The 18,264-nt window shown below is 36.5% G+C and overlaps 4 protein-coding genes across 4 annotated transcripts; 1 reads left to right on the top strand and 3 right to left on the bottom strand.

The window, feature by feature from the left end:
- Window positions 1–20: 20 nt before the first annotated feature.
- On the bottom strand, window positions 21–2,183 carry LOC145902688 (thiamine transporter 1-like). Its single transcript, XM_082990763.1, has 8 exons — window positions 2,038–2,183; window positions 1,824–1,969; window positions 1,649–1,768; window positions 1,237–1,540; window positions 922–1,153; window positions 621–813; window positions 249–404; window positions 21–190 (listed from the first exon to the last, which is right to left on the bottom strand). Exons 1-8 carry the CDS (start codon window positions 2,152–2,154, stop codon window positions 37–39), a joined length of 1,422 nt encoding a protein of 473 aa, XP_082846889.1. The 5' UTR covers window positions 2,155–2,183; the 3' UTR covers window positions 21–36.
- Window positions 2,184–4,485: 2,302 nt separating this feature from the next.
- Window positions 4,486–7,435, bottom strand: LOC145902371 (thiamine transporter 1-like). The gene is made up of 9 exons (XM_082990309.1): window positions 7,305–7,435; window positions 6,990–7,137; window positions 6,702–6,847; window positions 6,472–6,591; window positions 5,963–6,257; window positions 5,565–5,802; window positions 5,232–5,424; window positions 4,946–5,101; window positions 4,486–4,877 (listed from the first exon to the last, which is right to left on the bottom strand). The coding sequence occupies exons 2-9, from the start codon at window positions 7,101–7,103 to the stop codon at window positions 4,727–4,729; spliced, it is 1,413 nt and encodes a 470-aa protein (XP_082846435.1). The 5' UTR covers window positions 7,104–7,137; window positions 7,305–7,435; the 3' UTR covers window positions 4,486–4,726.
- Window positions 7,436–10,536: 3,101 nt separating this feature from the next.
- Window positions 10,537–12,626, top strand: LOC145901851 (eukaryotic translation initiation factor 4E type 2-like). The gene is made up of 6 exons (XM_082989656.1): window positions 10,537–10,707; window positions 10,784–10,979; window positions 11,259–11,363; window positions 11,429–11,581; window positions 11,888–12,024; window positions 12,488–12,626. The coding sequence occupies exons 1-6, from the start codon at window positions 10,688–10,690 to the stop codon at window positions 12,528–12,530; spliced, it is 654 nt and encodes a 217-aa protein (XP_082845782.1). The 5' UTR covers window positions 10,537–10,687; the 3' UTR covers window positions 12,531–12,626.
- Window positions 12,627–12,955: 329 nt separating this feature from the next.
- LOC145901850 (phospholipid scramblase 1-like) lies at window positions 12,956–17,988 on the bottom strand. The gene is made up of 7 exons (XM_082989655.1): window positions 17,540–17,988; window positions 16,677–16,751; window positions 15,534–15,735; window positions 14,506–14,617; window positions 13,963–14,068; window positions 13,158–13,216; window positions 12,956–13,096 (listed from the first exon to the last, which is right to left on the bottom strand). Exons 1-7 carry the CDS (start codon window positions 17,706–17,708, stop codon window positions 13,070–13,072), a joined length of 750 nt encoding a protein of 249 aa, XP_082845781.1. The 5' UTR covers window positions 17,709–17,988; the 3' UTR covers window positions 12,956–13,069.
- Window positions 17,989–18,264: the final 276 nt, after the last annotated feature.

Genomic DNA, 18,264 nt, shown 5'->3' with positions numbered 1-18,264 from the left:
TCATGTGATAATAAAAGTAAACTTATCCAAACAGAGCTACACAACTCCAGTCAAATGTTCATTTTCATTAGTTCCAGACACTTCCTTGCTGCCATCTTCTTCAATGTTTTGACTCGTGGTGCAAAAGTGTTGGTACAAACTACAGGCACCATGCAACAGAAAGATCATAGCAACCACTCCAAAATATATGCTGCAACATTATCCAGTTAATCAAAAACAGCTAAGATAACTGAGTATATTGGACTTACCTGTATATAATGAACAAGGTTTTCACATCAAGACCAAGTACAGCTTCATCTATTACTATCACAGTGAGTATTGTATTAAGTGCAACTGCGGCAAAAGTATTTACTCCAAACACAAGTGCATAACTTTGCGTTGTCAAACCGATAGCAAGTTGATACCTGTTGTAGGTAAATATGTACATTATAGTTATGATATTTACATTTTTATTTTAACAGTTGTAAATACTGTGTTTTTTTTTTCTTGGCAAGGGAATTGTATTCAATCATTTGTGTACATTCCTTTTAATGATAACCTTTATATATATTTTTTCAATATATATATATATATACCTAGTCCTTCAATATATATATCAATGTTATTATATACCTACTCACTGTGTTATTGTTATTACGACATTGTACAGTACAATGTACATGACATATGCACTGTAGCATATCCAGATGTTATCAGTCCAATACATCAGCATTAGCAACGCAAACTTAAGAAGAGAAAAACATCCTAGAGCAAGCTCACCCCAAGTTGACCATTTTACTTTTATGTAACCAACACCAAGTGCACCAAGAGCACCTAAACATAATACGGACTTTAACACTTTTTTTTGAAAATATGCATTGAAAATTTATGGAACATTTATAAATGTTATTAATCTGACATAATACATATCAATAGCCTTACCTAGGACTGTAGCAACTGTTTCTACAGCTCCATTGTAAATCATTGCATTTTGACTTGGTCGAATAGTTTCCCAAAGGTTTTGAACATAATTTACCACAAGAATCCATCCACACGTGGAAAGAGCCCACCACATTGACCAGCGCAACAAAACCTTGTTTTTATAACACCTCTTCATGTCATCAACCAGGCCCAGTACCACTGTTTTCCACTTTTGGAACAAAGTTTTATTTTTCTACAACAAATGTTTATAGAAGAGGATCAATAAGAAACCAAAAAACACACATTTCTAAAGTAAACAACAATTTTATGCCACACCTTCACAGTTTCAGATAAATGGTTTAGGGATTCTGTTTCCTCCTTCTTATGTAGCTCACTGCCATCTTGGTCCAAGTGTTCATCAGAAATGTAGAAAAATATTGTTTTTTTGGGCATTGGTAGAAACCAGGAGACAATAAATGCAATGGAAACATTGATAAGTGATATCAGATGCAGATAGAAGTAATCAAGATGGGCGAATGAAACTAAAAGTTGAGAGAGAACAGAACCAAGGCACATCCCCAGTAGCGTGGAAGATCTCACATAGGATGTTACCTTCTGATAATGCGACTGGTCAACAATTCTGAAAAAAACATAGGCCCTAGGTTGCAGTGTGTTGGTTGAATTCTGTGTAATTTCTGGTGGCAGACATATTTTCAAAAATCTGTACAGTGAAGGACAAACAACTTGCGTATATATGTAAGAGTAGTATCCAATTTCCCCAGCAGTTGCAACTGCATAGCAAAACTGCATTAGCTGCATCATAGGAACTCCATGTGTAAAGCACAAAAGTACCCAGCATGTTATGTATCTGTTAATAACTTTTAATTAGACTTTTTTTGTTTTAAATGAAACTTAGCAATTACCCAATTCCCTGTGCAATAATAACTGGTTTGTACTTTACCAAATCTGTAAGAAGGAAGACAGGGATAAGTGCAGCAAGGTAGGAATAAACCCACACTGGGAAAACTGAGTTCACAAGTTCCGATTCAGTCAGGTTTTGGCTTGGACCCTGTAACATGCACAATTATAAATTTTTGCATTAGCAGTTCACTATTTTAAGCACCAATATCAACTTACCATTAAGTAAGGTGTTAGGAAAGGCTCAGAGGGCTTGAAGTAATTAAAAACCCCACACACACAAAGTAAGATTGTTGGCAATCTCCATGAATCTCGGGCTTGGTATTCATTAGCCATAATTTTTTTGTGCAAGTTGGGCTACAAAACTTACATGCTGCATAAAAAGAATTGGTTTGCTTTGACATTTGAACCTACTACACAAAACTTTGTTGGAACCATGAATGTAGCCTACATTTAAAAAAAAAACATTTTAGTAGTACATACATAAAATTAGAACAGTTGTACACCAGGCTGTACTTGGATAGTGCATGACCATGTCAGAGTATGAATACATACACCACGCGATAACTAGTGGTAAACATATTATTCTTTTGTTTAACCTGTCTAGAAACAAAGTTCTTGTCAGCAACAAATGAAAAGACAAACCGCATTTTAACTAAATACTAAGTAGGGGAAAACCCTCTACACGCCGCTTTGTGTGTTTACAAATGCCTTGATCTTGTTTGTTTGTAGTTTTTTTTGTAATGCATGGGCTCAACATCCTCCCTAACTACACCGATAAAACTACGCATTGAAGCACCAATCAATCAGGTTGCTGCATATGTTTTTCCTGCACTTGCGCTGCGAAAAGCTAACATTTGGTGCTGGTCTTGCATTACTACTCGAGTATGCTTGGATAGCAATGACAAAAACACACGTTAATGATTTTCTCTTTACAATGAATGTAGAAACTTTTTACTGACCACGAAAAAATCATACTGCTGTTAACTTGTCGTTTAGAAATCTTTGATTTCCCTTGCGTTAAAACCGTCAACCAAGCCCACACTTCCGCGCGGTATGGTTTGTGAAGGCAGTCAACAAAAGTACTTACCTCGCTAATGTTGACAAACCCCGCTACCTCTAATAGTGGCAAAGTAGTTTGATAGTGCCTATGACACTGGATAAAGCTGGGAATTCCTGATTTTCAGATCCGATGGATGCGGTTAGTCTATACTTGAAATGCCAGCACCGATAGCCTACAGGAACACTTTAGACATTGCAAACTGGCTTATTTTTCTCGAAACTAAGTTGTCCTGCCTTCATTTCCATACAAGAAAGTGAACGCAGATTTCATGTTTGTGTAACGCATACACTGATCGTTGGAACGACAGTGGCCAAACCACCTCATGGCTGTTTTTTTACGACATTTATGACCACTATGAATTTACTCGTTAGATTTAAGGTAACAAAAGATACGACGTTACAAAGGCCTTGATCTTGTTTTTTTGTAGTTTTTTTTTATAATGCATGGGCTCAACATCCTTCCTAAATACAGCGATAAAACTACGCATTGAAGCACCAGTCAATCAGGTTGCCCCATATGTTTGTCCTGCACTTGCGCTGCGGAAAGCTAACATTTGGTGCTGGTCTTGCATTACTACTCGAGTATGCTTGGATAGCAATGACAAAAACACACGTTAATGATTTTCTCTTCACAATGAATGTAGAAACTTTTTGCTGACCACGAAAAAATCATACTGCTGTTAACTTGTCGTTTAGAAATCTTTGATTTCCCTTGCGTTAAAACCGTTAACCAAGCCCACACTTCCGCGCGGTATGGTTTGTGAAGGCAGTCAACAAAAGTACCTACTTCGCTAATGTTGACTAACCCCGCTACCTCTAATAGTGGCAAAGTAGTTTGATAGCGCCTATGACACTGGATAAAGCTTGGAATTCCTGATTTTCAGATCCGGTGGATGCGGTTAGTCTACTTGAAATGCCAGCACCGATAGCCTACAAAAACACTTTGTTTGGACATTGAAAACTGGCTTATTTTTCACGAAACTAAGTTGTCCTGCCTTCATTTCCATACAAGAAAGTGAACGCACATTTCATGTTTGTTTAACGCATACACTGATCGTTGGAACGACAGTGGCCAAATGTTTTTCAACTGTTGACCATACTTTGCCGAAACCACTTTATGGCCTTGTTTTTTTATGACCACTATGATTTTGCTCGTTAGATTTAAGGTAAGAAAAGATACGACGTTATTGTTGCTGAAAACATCACGGTTTTATCATTGTAAATTTGCTTAGTGGGTTGTCTCTTCTAAATAACTTCTTTTCTGATATCTTTTCACATGATAATCTGCGCGATGACGATTCCACAGAATTGAGTCTGCGGTCTTTTTCGCTGCGCACAACATAACAAATTACAAGTTGGAACATATAGCGATGAAGGCTTACGTACCATATTACTCAGGCTCTGTTTTTAAAGGATATCTTGCAAAATGCACCATAGTTCTTCATATTTTTCGTCTTGCAAGTTATAAAATAAATGTCTATATGCTTGCTTGTGCACTGCTTTTATAAGAGACTGACTATGAAACTATTTTAATAGCACGAGCTTTCGCGAGATTGATCTCGCTTCTTCAGGTGCAGCAAATAACGTGTCAAATAAAATGCGGAACGACAAATTGGTGAAATTAAAATAAATGTAAAACAGTAAATTTGTTGAAAAAGCATTGTTTAAAATCACAAGTTTTGTAACATCATATTCATGTTATTGATTAAAACGGCATGCAAATCTATTTCGTGGCAATTTTTATTTGCATCACCAAAAAAACACATTGCCAAAATATTTGGTACTTATTTAAACAGAAAACAGTTTTGAGACAAACACTTTTGATCCAACTTTTTATTCATTTAATTTACAATGAACATGTATTTTCTATAGTTTCTTTTTTTCCACTTGGCTGTTGTTCCTCCATGTCTTCCTCCATTCTTCTCCCACAACTTGATATCTTGAGATAATATACCGAGTGCCCAAGAAATATCAGAGAGATGATTCCAAAATAACCACTGAAAAAATAACATTTTATCAATGCCAATATTTTCTTAAATCTTTGAAATAAAGAAAAGTAAATTACCTGTACACAATAAACTGTGTATTCACATCTAATGCTAGTCCAGCTCGGTCAATCAGTATGATGGTAAGAACTGTATTGAGAGCAACAGCTGCAAAAGTATTTACACCAAAGACAAGTGCAAATCGTTGGGTTGTCAAACCAACAGCTATCTGAAACCTTTGAAGGTTTATATGGAAAAAGTAGAAATTAAAAAAATACCACAGATATAAAGATGGTTAAAATATATGTTACCAACCCGAACAAAGTATTTTTTAGAACTATGATAAACCAAAAAATAGTCACTTACTGGGTGATTGTGATGACAAAATTGTATAGAAAAATAAAAACTACATAGGCCACATAGCACACCCATATGTTGTCTGTCCAGTACATAATCATTAAAAGAGCAAACTTTAGCAGAGAACAAAAACCCAGTGCTAGTTCACCCCAGGTTGACCAGTTTAGTTTTATATAACCAACAGAAAATGCTCCAATTGCACCTGTCAGGGAAAAATAAACAATCATTTTATTATCATTGTATAACATAACCTAAAAGGAAAACATTACATATGTAAAAATGGTTGAACTATATATGCACAAACAAATACATAAAATATAGAAAATTAACAACAATAATAACCAAGTACAGTCGCTGTGCTCTCTACAGCTCCATTGTATATTTCATTTTGATCACTTGGTTGTATTGTTTCCCATAAGTTTTGCACATAATTAACCACCAATAGCCATCCACATGTTGATAAAGCCCACCAAGCTGACCAACGTAACAACACAAGATTCGTGTAACAATCCTTTACATCACTCCACAGCTGTAGTAAAACAACTTTCCATCTTGATGTTGTTTTTTTCTTTACAAGAACCTGCAGAAACAAGATTTAAAAAATATGTTGTTTTATATGCAAGCAAGGCTGTAAAAGATACAAACCTATCAATATATTTTTATTTTTTTAAAAAACAACAGTCATCTGGTAACAACAAGTTTTTGTTTTTGTTTTAATCGAAAAAGTTTAACCAACTCACTGTTTGGCTTCCTGTAATAGTCGATATTGATGAAAATGAAGTCCCAATATCTTTATCTTCTACATGTTGATCCTCATCGGCAAAAAAGAATAGCGTCCTTGTTGGCATGGGCAGAAACAGAGCAATGAAAAATCCAATTGACACGTTGACCAATGATATTACATTCAGGTAGAGGTAATCCAGGTGGGCTAGGGAAACAAGAAGTTGAGCGAGAAGAGAACCAAAGAACAAACCAAACAAAGTTGTGGCACGAACATATGACGTGACTCTTTGGTATTGCTCCTGTTTTACAATGCTGCGAAAAAAAATTGTTGTAAGTCCATATTAAATTATTGGTATATATGTTCTATTGGTCTGAAAACTTGTCATCAATAAAATCATATTTAAAGTTTGGTTAAAAAGTAAAAGATACATGCATATTTTCAACTGTAAAATATCATAATTTTAATTTCAAGTCGATAATAGAAAAAAAAATAGCAAAACACTTACCAATAATGTTAAATTTGTACCTGTATATGTAAGAATAATAACCAACTTCACCGGCTGTAGCCACCCCATAACAAAACTGCATGAGCTGCATTAATGGTACGCCCTGTGCAAAGACTAGCAGCAACCAACAGGAAATATACCTGGGTTTGTGACATAAATTAATAATTTCAGATGAATTGTAAGGAATAAAAGCTCTGTTTACTTTTAAATAAAACTTGGCATAAATATATTAAGAAATTTTGTAACTTACCCCAAGCTCTGCAGTATAATGACTGGCTTATATTTGACATAGTCAGTGAGAAGAAATGCTGGCAACAAGAGAGCAAGATACGAATAAATCCAAACTGGATAAATTGCATTTACGACTTCCTCTTCAGTGAGGTTTTTTCTGGGGCCCTAAATAATGTTAAATGTTGGTCTTTGTTTAACCCAATTAACAAAACCATTTTGCAATACACATTCTTTAAACAAAATTTGTAGTTGTCAAGAATATAGAGAAATCATTTGTGCAGATTACATATATTTATATATTACTCACCATTAAATAAGGTGTGATGAAAGGCTCAGATGGCTTTACATAAGTGAAAAAGCCATATGTGCACAAAAGGACTGTAGGTCTGATCCATTGCCTTTCTTCAGTGGAAACATCCATTAAACTTTATGCATGTGTACCTTTGCAAAACAATCTAAAAAAAAAAAAAATGGGTCTTACAATATGTGACGATAACAATGTGTTCTCTTTACACACAAATACAATTATAAGAAGTTGTCAAGATACCAATTTTGAAACTGTCCATTATTCAGGCAGATAAATTATTTTAGAAAAACCATTTGTTTTTCTAATATGATTTACCGAAAAAATCTGTTGTCGCCCATAAAACTGTTTGGCGATTCCGATTCTTATTCAAAGAGTCATACAGGCAGAAAAACAAATTTAACATACTGTTTGAACAAAGCAATGCAAGTCACCGCAAATATTGGCATATAATGTGTCGCCAAAGTTATATATGCAATGTGACATCATGTACAAACACCTACTTCAACCCATTGTAAACCCTATTGTTCAAGTATCAAATATTATTTTCCATTTCTAGAAAAGATGATGTAACAATAGGCAAAAGTTCACTTGCACTTGATTTGTCTATTGCTTCAAAAATCACTGATTTGCTGAAAAATAATAGTGTCACTTATTATCATTATCACTAAACACATTCTTTCTACATAAATTGTGTTTTTTTTCTGGAAGACTTTCTAAGACATGCCACTAAAATGGGCTAGGTTGTTTAGCTCTGGGCCCCCACACACCTACAATAATATATATTCAAGTGTGTCCTTTAGACCAGGTTTTTTCAAACTGATCCTGTGGGACACTACACTTTTTTACCCCATTTAACATTGTAAATGTAGTGAAATTGTAAATCACAAGAACGTAAATATTAAGGGCTTGAATATTATACCACTGTAATCGATGATATCATCGTCGTTTTTACTCCATAAGAATAGTGGCTCGGCAACGTTTTCCGCAGCTGGCCTGAAATCACGTGCAATTCATGGTTGCGACTTCACGTCAACGATATGTCTTGACGTTGCATTGCAGGAAAAGATCGGCTGAACATGAATTGGTGTGGATTGTAGTTATTTACTAAAACGCGTTCAGCGCAGCCCAAAATCCTTTTGTGGGATTAATTTTACGTTTGGGCAAAGCAGAAACTGTCAAAGAATGAAAGTACCAAGCACCAAAAACGAAAATTTACGCTCAGGTGAAGAAAGGCGTCTGGAATTAACGACAACTAGCGCGCTTTACTAATCGCGTTCAGCGCAACCCAAAATCCTGTTGTCGAGTCTTTGTCGACCATAAAACTGTTTGGCCATTCCGATTCTTATTCAAAGAGGCATACAGGCAGAAAAACAAATTTAATATACTGTTTGAACAAAGCAATGCAAGTCACCGCAAATATCGGCTTAATGTGTCGCCAAAGTTATATATGCAATGTGACATGTACAAACACTTAGTTCAACCCATTGTAAACTCTGTTGTTCAAGTCTCAAATATTATGTTCCATTTCTAGAAAAGATGATGTAACAATAGGCAAAAGTTCACTTGCACAGTGATGACCCCGAGAGCGCCCTATCATAAAATATTATGCGAATTCAAAATCTCGGACCTAATTATTTTTGCTATTTCTTCCCGAACCATCTTTGAACACCACTTATTCTAGTTCTTTGCTTGGACACAGTAATTGTGTTAGAATTATTTCATTTCCTATTCCGTTTCGTTTGAGACGAATGGCAATGATGCCAGTTAGCAAAATGTGTATTCTTTTTTCATACAAAACATCGTACTATCGGTGATCGTCGTTATTTTTGGAATTTCCTAACTGTTATTTTATATATTGGAGTGAATTAGACTAACAGATAAGCCTATAATTTTAATTAACAAATTGAAAATACAACAAATGTCGGCATTTAACTACTCTGCACGTCACGTGTCGTCTTGATTTATGCTTCCATGCGTGTGTTCAACAAAGAAAACTTTTAGGGGACTGCGGCGCACCATGTTAATAGGCTTCTATAGTAAGCTACTGCAGTTGGATACCAATGTATTTGAAATAGCGGCATGTGACTGCAAGAGCGGGTCTAGTTAGAACGAGCATTGATAGACGGGATATGACAGCTGTGTTTGTGATGAGAAACGTGCTTCTCTGTTTAGTTTCCCTGTAACATGACGTTTTGTCACCACAACTGAGCACATAGTTTTTACATGCGAGCCTTGACAATATATGTAGTAGTCGCATAACATACGGCCTTTTGGCAATTATGTCAGACATACACATATTAAATGTCTTCTTCAGATCAGGACATGCTGTTTATCGTTGCTGTAATTGGTGGAGGTGTGCAAGGGTTGGGTTCTGCTCTGTGTATCGCTGAACACATTCCCCAAAGTGAAATTACTGCATGTAATCGCTGAAGAATTTTATTCAGAAGCTAACAACATTTGCAGGTGAGAGGAAATAGGTCATATAACTTATTTATAGTGACTTATTTTATTTGTAAGAACCAAAAAATTATCAGATAAAAGTTTGGAGGTGCATCTTAAATTTAGGTATAACCGCGCCATACGAACTTTAAAAAAATCATTTTCACTTGTGTATAGACTTATGTAAGTTATGTCTTGTAGATCACATGAATTTGGGATTGTCATCAAAAACAACCAGCTAGATTTTAGCCTGAAAATTGACGTTTCTGTGATAGTGGAGCAGCCGTTTTACATCAACCAAAACTGTTCTCGGTAAAACTACAACATATACCTCGCCGTAACAATACAAACACGGCCACACAGATACTTTACTCAGCTAAAACAACCTGGTAGCAAGCAATCGTGTGTTACTTGTTTTGCACCTCATTTTGAAAGACGAAAAAGGGAATACAAAAAATTGTCGGTAGTTACAGCACAGTACGACTTTGGCAAAGGACCTTGTTGGCGGGTAACATTGTTTGTCATGCTGGGGAGCGCTGCTAACTATTATTAACCCCTTTAAACAAAATGCCTGATCGCTGTATGACGTGTTCTGATATATCATGGAAGAGGACAGAAGACGTGGTGTGGCCCACCTCATTCTCTTTCCTTCTTCATAATCAAGGAGTTCTTGCATCATCAAGCTGCCATGACTGAAGCCAAATTGATACGTTGCATCGTTAAGGACAATATTTCAGTGTTAACAAAAGTATTTTAATAATCTGTCTTTCTGGCCTAATTAAACGTAACTTTGATTCACCGACGTTTTACTTGCTAGTTAGCTAGGCCTTTCTCAGGGAAGCTGTGAAAGAAAGACAGATTATTAAAATATAATACGCCTGGCAGCAACACCAGCATAATTAATAAAAGTGTACTTCGTCAAAGCCGAATGTCTATACTCTAAACTCTGCGTGATCTCCATAGAGAGTGCATTGTATGATCCAATGAGAGGTGGGGAAACTGGCGTAAAAAGTTTTGCTAAAGCAGATGAGAGAATAATTAAACTGTTGCTTGACAATATACATTAGTGTATAAGGTGGTGTTTTCATGTTGCGTAACTATTAAACTGAAATAGGTAGAAATAAAAAATTTCTGGTGCTTTAGAGTTTGGATAAAAGGTAATACAAACGCAACAAAAACTTATCAAAATTTCATTTTCGTTTTAGACATTTTGTAATCCACAGTTCCACACATAACCGGAATTGGCAAAGAAAGAAAAGATGAACAACAAATTTGAAGCGTAAGTCGTAGGACTTTTTAAATTTGTAGGACTTTCGTTGGTAAATAGGTGGGTAAAACTATATTTCCAAATGTAGGCTCCAAGATGATGACAGTGGTTCCGATGAAGCAAAGGAAAATAGCACAACTTTATATAAAGACATCAGTCCTGGTCCAGGAGAACACCCTCTTCAATATACATACTGCATCTGGTATTCTAAGAAACAGCCAGGTCGGGCACAGGATGCAGCAAGTTTTGAAAAAAACATGAACATTATCGGCACCTTTTGTTCCGTAAGTGCTTTAAACTGACACAAAAGCTATTTGTAAAACTTTAATTTTAGGGTTGTGATGACAAAAAATTTTTGCAATTTTACATGTAAAATAATAGTTTATATGAATATGTGGTCATGCAATCAATAAAAAAATATGGCTTTGTATAAATTTTGATGGCAAACAGAACACACAACAGCCTTCTGGATGTTCTAAATTAATTTATTTTAGTTTGATTTTTGTGTATAGAAGTTTGTAACTTGGAGTTATTTTGTCAACATCTACATGCCTTTATTTCAGGTTGAACAGTTTTGGAAAATCTACAGCCACATGATTCGTGTGAATGAGATGGCAGGGCACAGTGATGTCCACATTTTTAAGGGTGGAATAAAACCACTATGGGAGGTATAAAATTCTCTTTTCGGTCTAATTACAGATTACGTTCACTAATTTCCTTTTTCTTCTTAAAGGATAAAGCAAATCGCCTTGGTGGAAAGTGGATTGTTCGGCTACGCAAGGGACTTGTTTCCAGATGTTGGGAAAATTTGATTCTTGCAATGTTGGGTGAACAGTTTATGGTTGGCGATGAAGTGTGTGGGGCTGTTATATCCATCCGCTTTCAGGTTTGGCTGCTTGTAGTTGACAAATTTCATTGTGGATAATTAGTATAATTATAATGTGTATCAAAAGTTGCAACAAATACAGTACAACCCAACGGGGCAGTGAAATTGTGTCAAAAGATAGTTCATTTAAAAAATGTCACTAATTGTTGCTCAGCAAGATACATGTAAAACTTGTCATTGGTCAGGAAATTTTGAGAAGCTGTGTCTTCATTCTCAGGAGATACCTGTATTTTTGGCACATGTTCTCTTGACCAATTGTCCCCTAACATTTAACATAATTATATTAACACATGGCCATTTCTGTAGGAGGATATAATTTCTATATGGAACCGAACTGCTGAAGACCAACAGGTTACTTCACGGATAAGAGACACTCTACGAAGAGTTTTAAATCTTCCTCCAAACACCGTCATGGAATACAAGACGCACAACGAAAGTCTGAAGTGAGTTTATTATTTGCAACCAAGCAGCCTTTGAGATAGAATCTAATCTGGCAAATGTGTCAGTTGTTACTAGAAAAACAATATATAGGCCATATACCTGCTGTAAAGCTCAATGGAAGACATTCTGATTCTTTCAATGTTATAGAGCATTGAGAATGATTGTAGAAACAACCGTAACATGTGCCAATGAACTTTACAGCAGGGCCATGTTGTTTGTCTTAAAAATAATTTACAAAACTGTTTCCATATTTAAGTTGCTTTGCATTGTACGGAAACACTCTTCAGTGAGATTTATTAGTCAATCATGGTCCCATAACATAAACAAGTGATGTATTTTGTAACATGAGATATGTGTTTGTCTTGCAGTTCAGTAACTAATTAGTTTTGTTATGTCACTACAAATCATCCTGTAAATATTAATATTTTATTGTCATGTGAAATTTTCATTGTCATTTTTTTGCAGGGATAAATCCAGTTTCCGAAACACCGATATATTCACAAGATAGCAAAACTACCAAAGTTTGCTTGCACTGGAAAGTTGTATGCGCAATCATCACCCAACCTTTATGTTGGAACTTGGATGTCATTCCTACTGTTTTATTTTTGCTTATTGCTGCTGCTGTTCTTAGTTTTTTATCTGTCACATATGGGTTTGTGGAAAAGAGTAGTGGTTTGATTAAAACCCTTGAACTTTCTAACAACTTTCAAATTGAAACTTGTGAATCATTTTTACCCAACAAGTTCAAAACTACCGATGGCATTCAGGACTACACAATTGGCACATTTGTCCTATGCTTTGACACACCATGACTATTTACTGTTCGTTTCCGAACTGCTTGGTAATGCCTTCCCAAGGGATCATTTTTGTTTAGCATCATAACTATTCTTTAGTATTGTTGCTGACAAACCACGGATTACAAAGTTTTAAAAAGTTTCCAAGGGATGAATATATCATAGAAGGTCAAGAACCACTGGTTTAAAGTAGTGTTTTTACATCAAAATATACACAAGGGAAGGTCAGGCAAATCAATTCGGTCGCATCTTCTCAACTCATCTCGAAAAACATGTGATTCTGCAAAATAACAGCATTTATTTGTTGATTCTCCGCCACTAAACGTGTTTCCTGTACTTACCAACAGAAATGCAGCTGCTATAAGCATGGCACGTGAGTTGGGACTCGATGGACCGGTAACTGATAAAAATATGTTTGATTACTTTTGTTCATACGTAAATACATATGTATAAGTACCGATCCGCATAATATTCCAAAAACGCGTACCTTGACCGAGGGTTTCCCAAACTGTTTTTCCCGCGGACCCCATTTTGTGAACATGTTTTTTCTCGGACCCCTAATCTTACATCAAATCATTTTCCCCACGTAATCAGTATAAAATACTACAAAACAATATCAACAGTAACGAATCATGTTTATTTAAGGAGCTATTTGCGTCAGACAAACTCTTCAGTTCAAGTCCACACATAGTCTGGACTCGACACTCAATTTAGTTTGGTGTTATCACACAATCACCTGTAACTTTACTCCACGAAACAACAAATACGACCTTCACCTTATTAGAGAATGTCACCGGCAATAAGGGTGAATTCCTACGTCATAGACGCGTAGTAAAAAAATATTTCGTAAAATACAAAAGATAGTGTAAGAACCATTCAAAAGTGTAATTGTCCACTATACGTGTTGTTTATTTCACTAAATCGCGCAAGTTATAAATTACTACAGTAAATGCTGCTCACGCACATAAAACGTACGAGTTGTGTTTTTAAAATATCTTCACGGACCCCCGTGCGGTCGTTGCGGACCCCCAGAGGTCCGCAGATCCTAGTTTGAGAACCCCTGTATTAACCTGTCTATTTCGCGAATTATGTTAGTTCTGTAAACTTTCAAAATACACGTTTATTGCGTTAGCATTATGGGCTCACATGTAACACCGAAGTGTTCGTGGTCTTCGTTCGTCTCCGCTTCCTTCGATTCAATCCATTTCTTCCAAATGTTTCCAACCACCTCACCCTTGTCATCGGAAACCACCTACCGTAAAACAACAGATTAATTGCAAAGGCCAGTAGGCAGCAGTCAGGCTAAAATTAAGGAGTCCAATATTTTTTTGGTTAATTTTTGTGTTTTCAAACATCGCCAGATGAAGGAAACAGAAAACGTTCAGTCGCGCGCTTTACGGCAAGATGTCTTCTCAAAGATTTAAGAAAAATTTTGAACTTTCCAAATGCCCCAAACTTACAAATCTTTTAACTGAGATATTTGGATGACTACACCAATGTCCATAGTCCTATCGCTGGTAGTATGTCTTACAAGTTGTTTCGTCTCGCAGTTAAAATTCTACTTTGCTATGATGCGTGCTTCACACAGGAAAACCATTCGCCACAAATAATATTTAACTTCGGTCTGAAGTTCGCATTTTGTCCTTGCTTGTGATTCATATTTTCAGCACTACCAAATGACTGTATTACCTCGAAGGACATGTCAGTCAAGCAGCGACAGGTCAAACAGGGTCCATAAATTGTCAACGTTTCACTGGCAGGATTTGTAACAACCGAAAACTTCTCCTTCCACAGACTCCACCTGAGATAAATAACCATTAGGTAGCGATACCGAGCAGCAAAAAGGGGGTTGACGTTTACTGGCTGGGCTTCGATCTGTCGTGTTCTGTTTTTATTATACTGCGTAAACTCAATTCAATTTTATTTTTGCAGACATTGAACTTGAACGCGTCTATAAACATGCAAAATAAACTATAAATATGCGAAATAAAAATAACATGGGCATAAAACAACAAACACAATTTTGTGTATTCTATATTTCTTTCAGATCGAAATTGGACAACAAAAATATATGTGTAAACAAATTACGTTAATATAAACACAAAAGTTATTGGCGTTGAAACGACAGCACGACTTCTATTTCCAAATAACCATGGAAGTATGGGAGGTTGAGAGCGTGATTACGTGGGAGCCTAATGCGCTGTTACCTTCATCTCACTACAATTTGTCGGTTAAGGTTATTTATTTAGCTTGTGTTTGGACAACATCAGATGTTTGGGATTCATCGGTCTTGCGGTTGATTGTCGGCCGATGACATTTTGCTAACAGCGGCTGAGTTTGTTTTGCACTCACGATGTCAGAGCACGGTAGCGAGGAAGCAAGGGTATTTAGTAAATCACAGAGTTGCTGCCATGCAAGTAGAATGGACACAATTTCCTGATGAACTAGCTTTAAAAAATTTACCTGATGACAAAATGGCGGTAAAAAATCCTTAAAAACATTTTTAAATTTTTCTGAAATGTTTGTTCCTTGAAACAAATACTTTTTTCCTACATCTGCGTGACAACATCTATCGTTAAATTGGCAGGAAAATGTAGAGTTGCCACAGCGCATCGTGAATCGCGCCATTACCTAAATGTCATTAAAATTTCCCTTCCCTGCGTAGACGACTTTTTGAAACGCCAACTTTGCGGGGAAATTATATTCAGGTAACTTACTTTTGTTCCACTTCCCCCATCTCCACGTCATTGGCGTTTCTCACGCGCATGCGCATAAGAGCACATCCGCAGCAACACCAACACGCGTCATCACAACGCACGGGACGATCGAACTGCATCACTAAATTACCGGCATTATCATCCACCGTCATAGAATAGGATCGGGCTGGACCACAGCAGTGTACACAACAACATGACGATTCTAACAAGGTTTGAACATGTAAAATACGAGTGTTTAACAATGATTAATTAGTGATAATTGAAAATACACTGCAGAAAGTTGTTTTATATTTGGTTTAGTTTTGCTAAAAACCGCTGAAGAAAAAAAACGGACATTTTTGGAAGTGCGGCAAAAATTGTCCGCGTCTTTGTTAACGTGTGGTGGGCATTTAAATGTAAACGACAATTTAACGTTACTTCGAAACGACACAATATATTTCAAATGAAAGTCCTTGTTGTCCATTTGTTATTCACAGACTATGGCGCTTTGTAATTGCGAAAACTATTAATAATCAGATTCGTTGCCAAATATTTGCATTAAAGTTAGGAATTATGTCTTAACGCTACCAATCAAACTCTCGTGGCCTCGACGTTTCTCTGTAATCACAACAACCGATCATCCGTAATTGGCTTACATCGGATGCGAGCAGTGTTTTGATACGGGAGCCGGCAGTGGTTTTTAATGCCAGGTAATAAAAACATTATGATCTTATCGTGTTAACTAAATTTAACTGCGGGCTCTTTTAATAACCGCATTTGCTATTTTCGAGTTTGTATGTTTATTTTTGCAATGCTTTAATGATGTGACCGCCGAGCTTTCCACTAAAACTGGCGGAAAATTGTCCTGGAAGGTTAAATGAAAAATGAGTTAGAATCTGCCAACAGCAGTGTGGTGTTAATAAATTTAACAAAAAAACGTGGAAGTTCAATTGTTCATCTTACTGATCATTTTATGGCTCAGTTGCATCCCTATGATTTAAGCCGATAATGCCATTTGCATAATTTTTATATAATTTGGTATAACCCATCGGATAGACGTTAACTGCAAAGTACCATTAAGTAGAAACGTATTGCCTGGCCAGTTAAATTGTTCACATACTGTATCTTAAACTTTATACACACTTAATGTTGTCATGAAAATACCTTCTTTGGCAGTGTATATGACATCTCCGTGTTCGTCGGTGACACGATATTGCTGGACTCCCTTGCATATAGTTCCTACAAAGCAAATAACTTTAGTTCCCTTCATCGAAACAAGTAAGTATTATTTTTGCCATAAGAGCTTTTAATAAACATTATGCTTGACAGCTTTAGCAACAAATCTAAACAAACGAATTCCCACGTGGCAATACAAAACCTTGACCCACGGGTCATGGGTAATGCCAGTTAAAGCCCGTTTGCTTGAACCGAGAGTTTTAGCGGTTGTGCGTATTTAATTTAAGGATCTTTTCATAACAATGCTTGGTGAAAACATACCAAAATGGTCGTAGGCGACACACTATGTAGATTCACGTAGAAATAAATGATGGCTGTTATGGACCAGCAGATCTTTAACTATCTTACATTTGATTTCTTGTGATTCTTTAATGGGTGTAGCCCATAGCCTACCAAGTAGCGGTTTCATAAAATAAAAAGACCGCATTAAAAAAATTTACTCGGTGACCCAAAATTAGGACTCATATACTGCTATTTTTGTTGCCAGGCATACTAATTAATCGAAATTGCTCTTCTGACACTTAGTTTCTAAAGTGTTTATTTGAAACCAACGTTTCGTCTGCCATCCTGAAGAAGTCTCGCCGGATGGCAGACGAAACGTTGGTTTCAAATAAACACTTAAGAAACTAAGTGTCAGAAGAGCAATTTCGATTAATTAGGACTCATAGTTTGAAAATCTCTGCTATGGAATGAATACACTTGTGCAAAACATTAAAGTGATTTAACTCTGTCACCAAACATTGGACTTTACAGAACTTTGGTCGTATTATGACAAATGAGAAATTCTCCACCTCCTCGTTTGACCACGCGTGTAATGCGGATTTCCTTGGTTCCAACCAGGGCGTCCAGACCCCGCATGACACCGTTGCTCACTCTACTCAATTTCGGAATGTTAATTCCATCATTCAAATGCTTTTCGCGGAAAATCGACTGTCTGGGCGCATCCGACACAACGGACATGACCACGCTTCGTTTCGAATCTTCAAATCCCGACAAGAACTTTAACCGCTTGACACAACAAGATTATCTCCTGAGAAATTTGTTCTGGACTGCGATGCTGGAAGTTACGATAAAAATATAAATAGAAAGATATCTCTGTATATAAGTACATGGTTTCTATTTTTGCTCAGCGGTGCGGCTTTCGAAAGCGTGTTAGAGCTAAACAAAAGCATTAGAAAAAAACTTGCTCTATAAATAAAACGTCCATGTTCAACCGAAATGATTCGAATGCCACCCAAACCTGCACAACTTCAACCAAGTTCTGTACTTCGCAAACTGAGCAGGAACGATTAATACCACCACAATTCTGATTGTTTTTATGCCACAATGCTGAGTAGTAGAAAACGCACTCACGTACAGCGCCAAAAGTTCAGTTACTTCTATCTATTGAGCACCGCAATTCTCGCCGTAAGATCCCAGACTCGGACAAAGGGTGAAATCGTGTGTTGTGTGTGTTTCGCAGCGATTTGTCGCATTGGCAACAGCGAGTTGACACAAGTTCTTTTGAGGTGCGCAA

This window comes from Ascidia mentula, chromosome 5 (assembly GCF_947561715.1).
Source record: "Ascidia mentula chromosome 5, kaAscMent1.1, whole genome shotgun sequence".
NCBI classification, from domain to species: Eukaryota; Metazoa; Chordata; class Ascidiacea; order Phlebobranchia; family Ascidiidae; genus Ascidia; species Ascidia mentula.
Note: the sequence above shows the minus strand (reverse complement) of the source record. Positions and strands in the feature narration are given on the sequence as shown.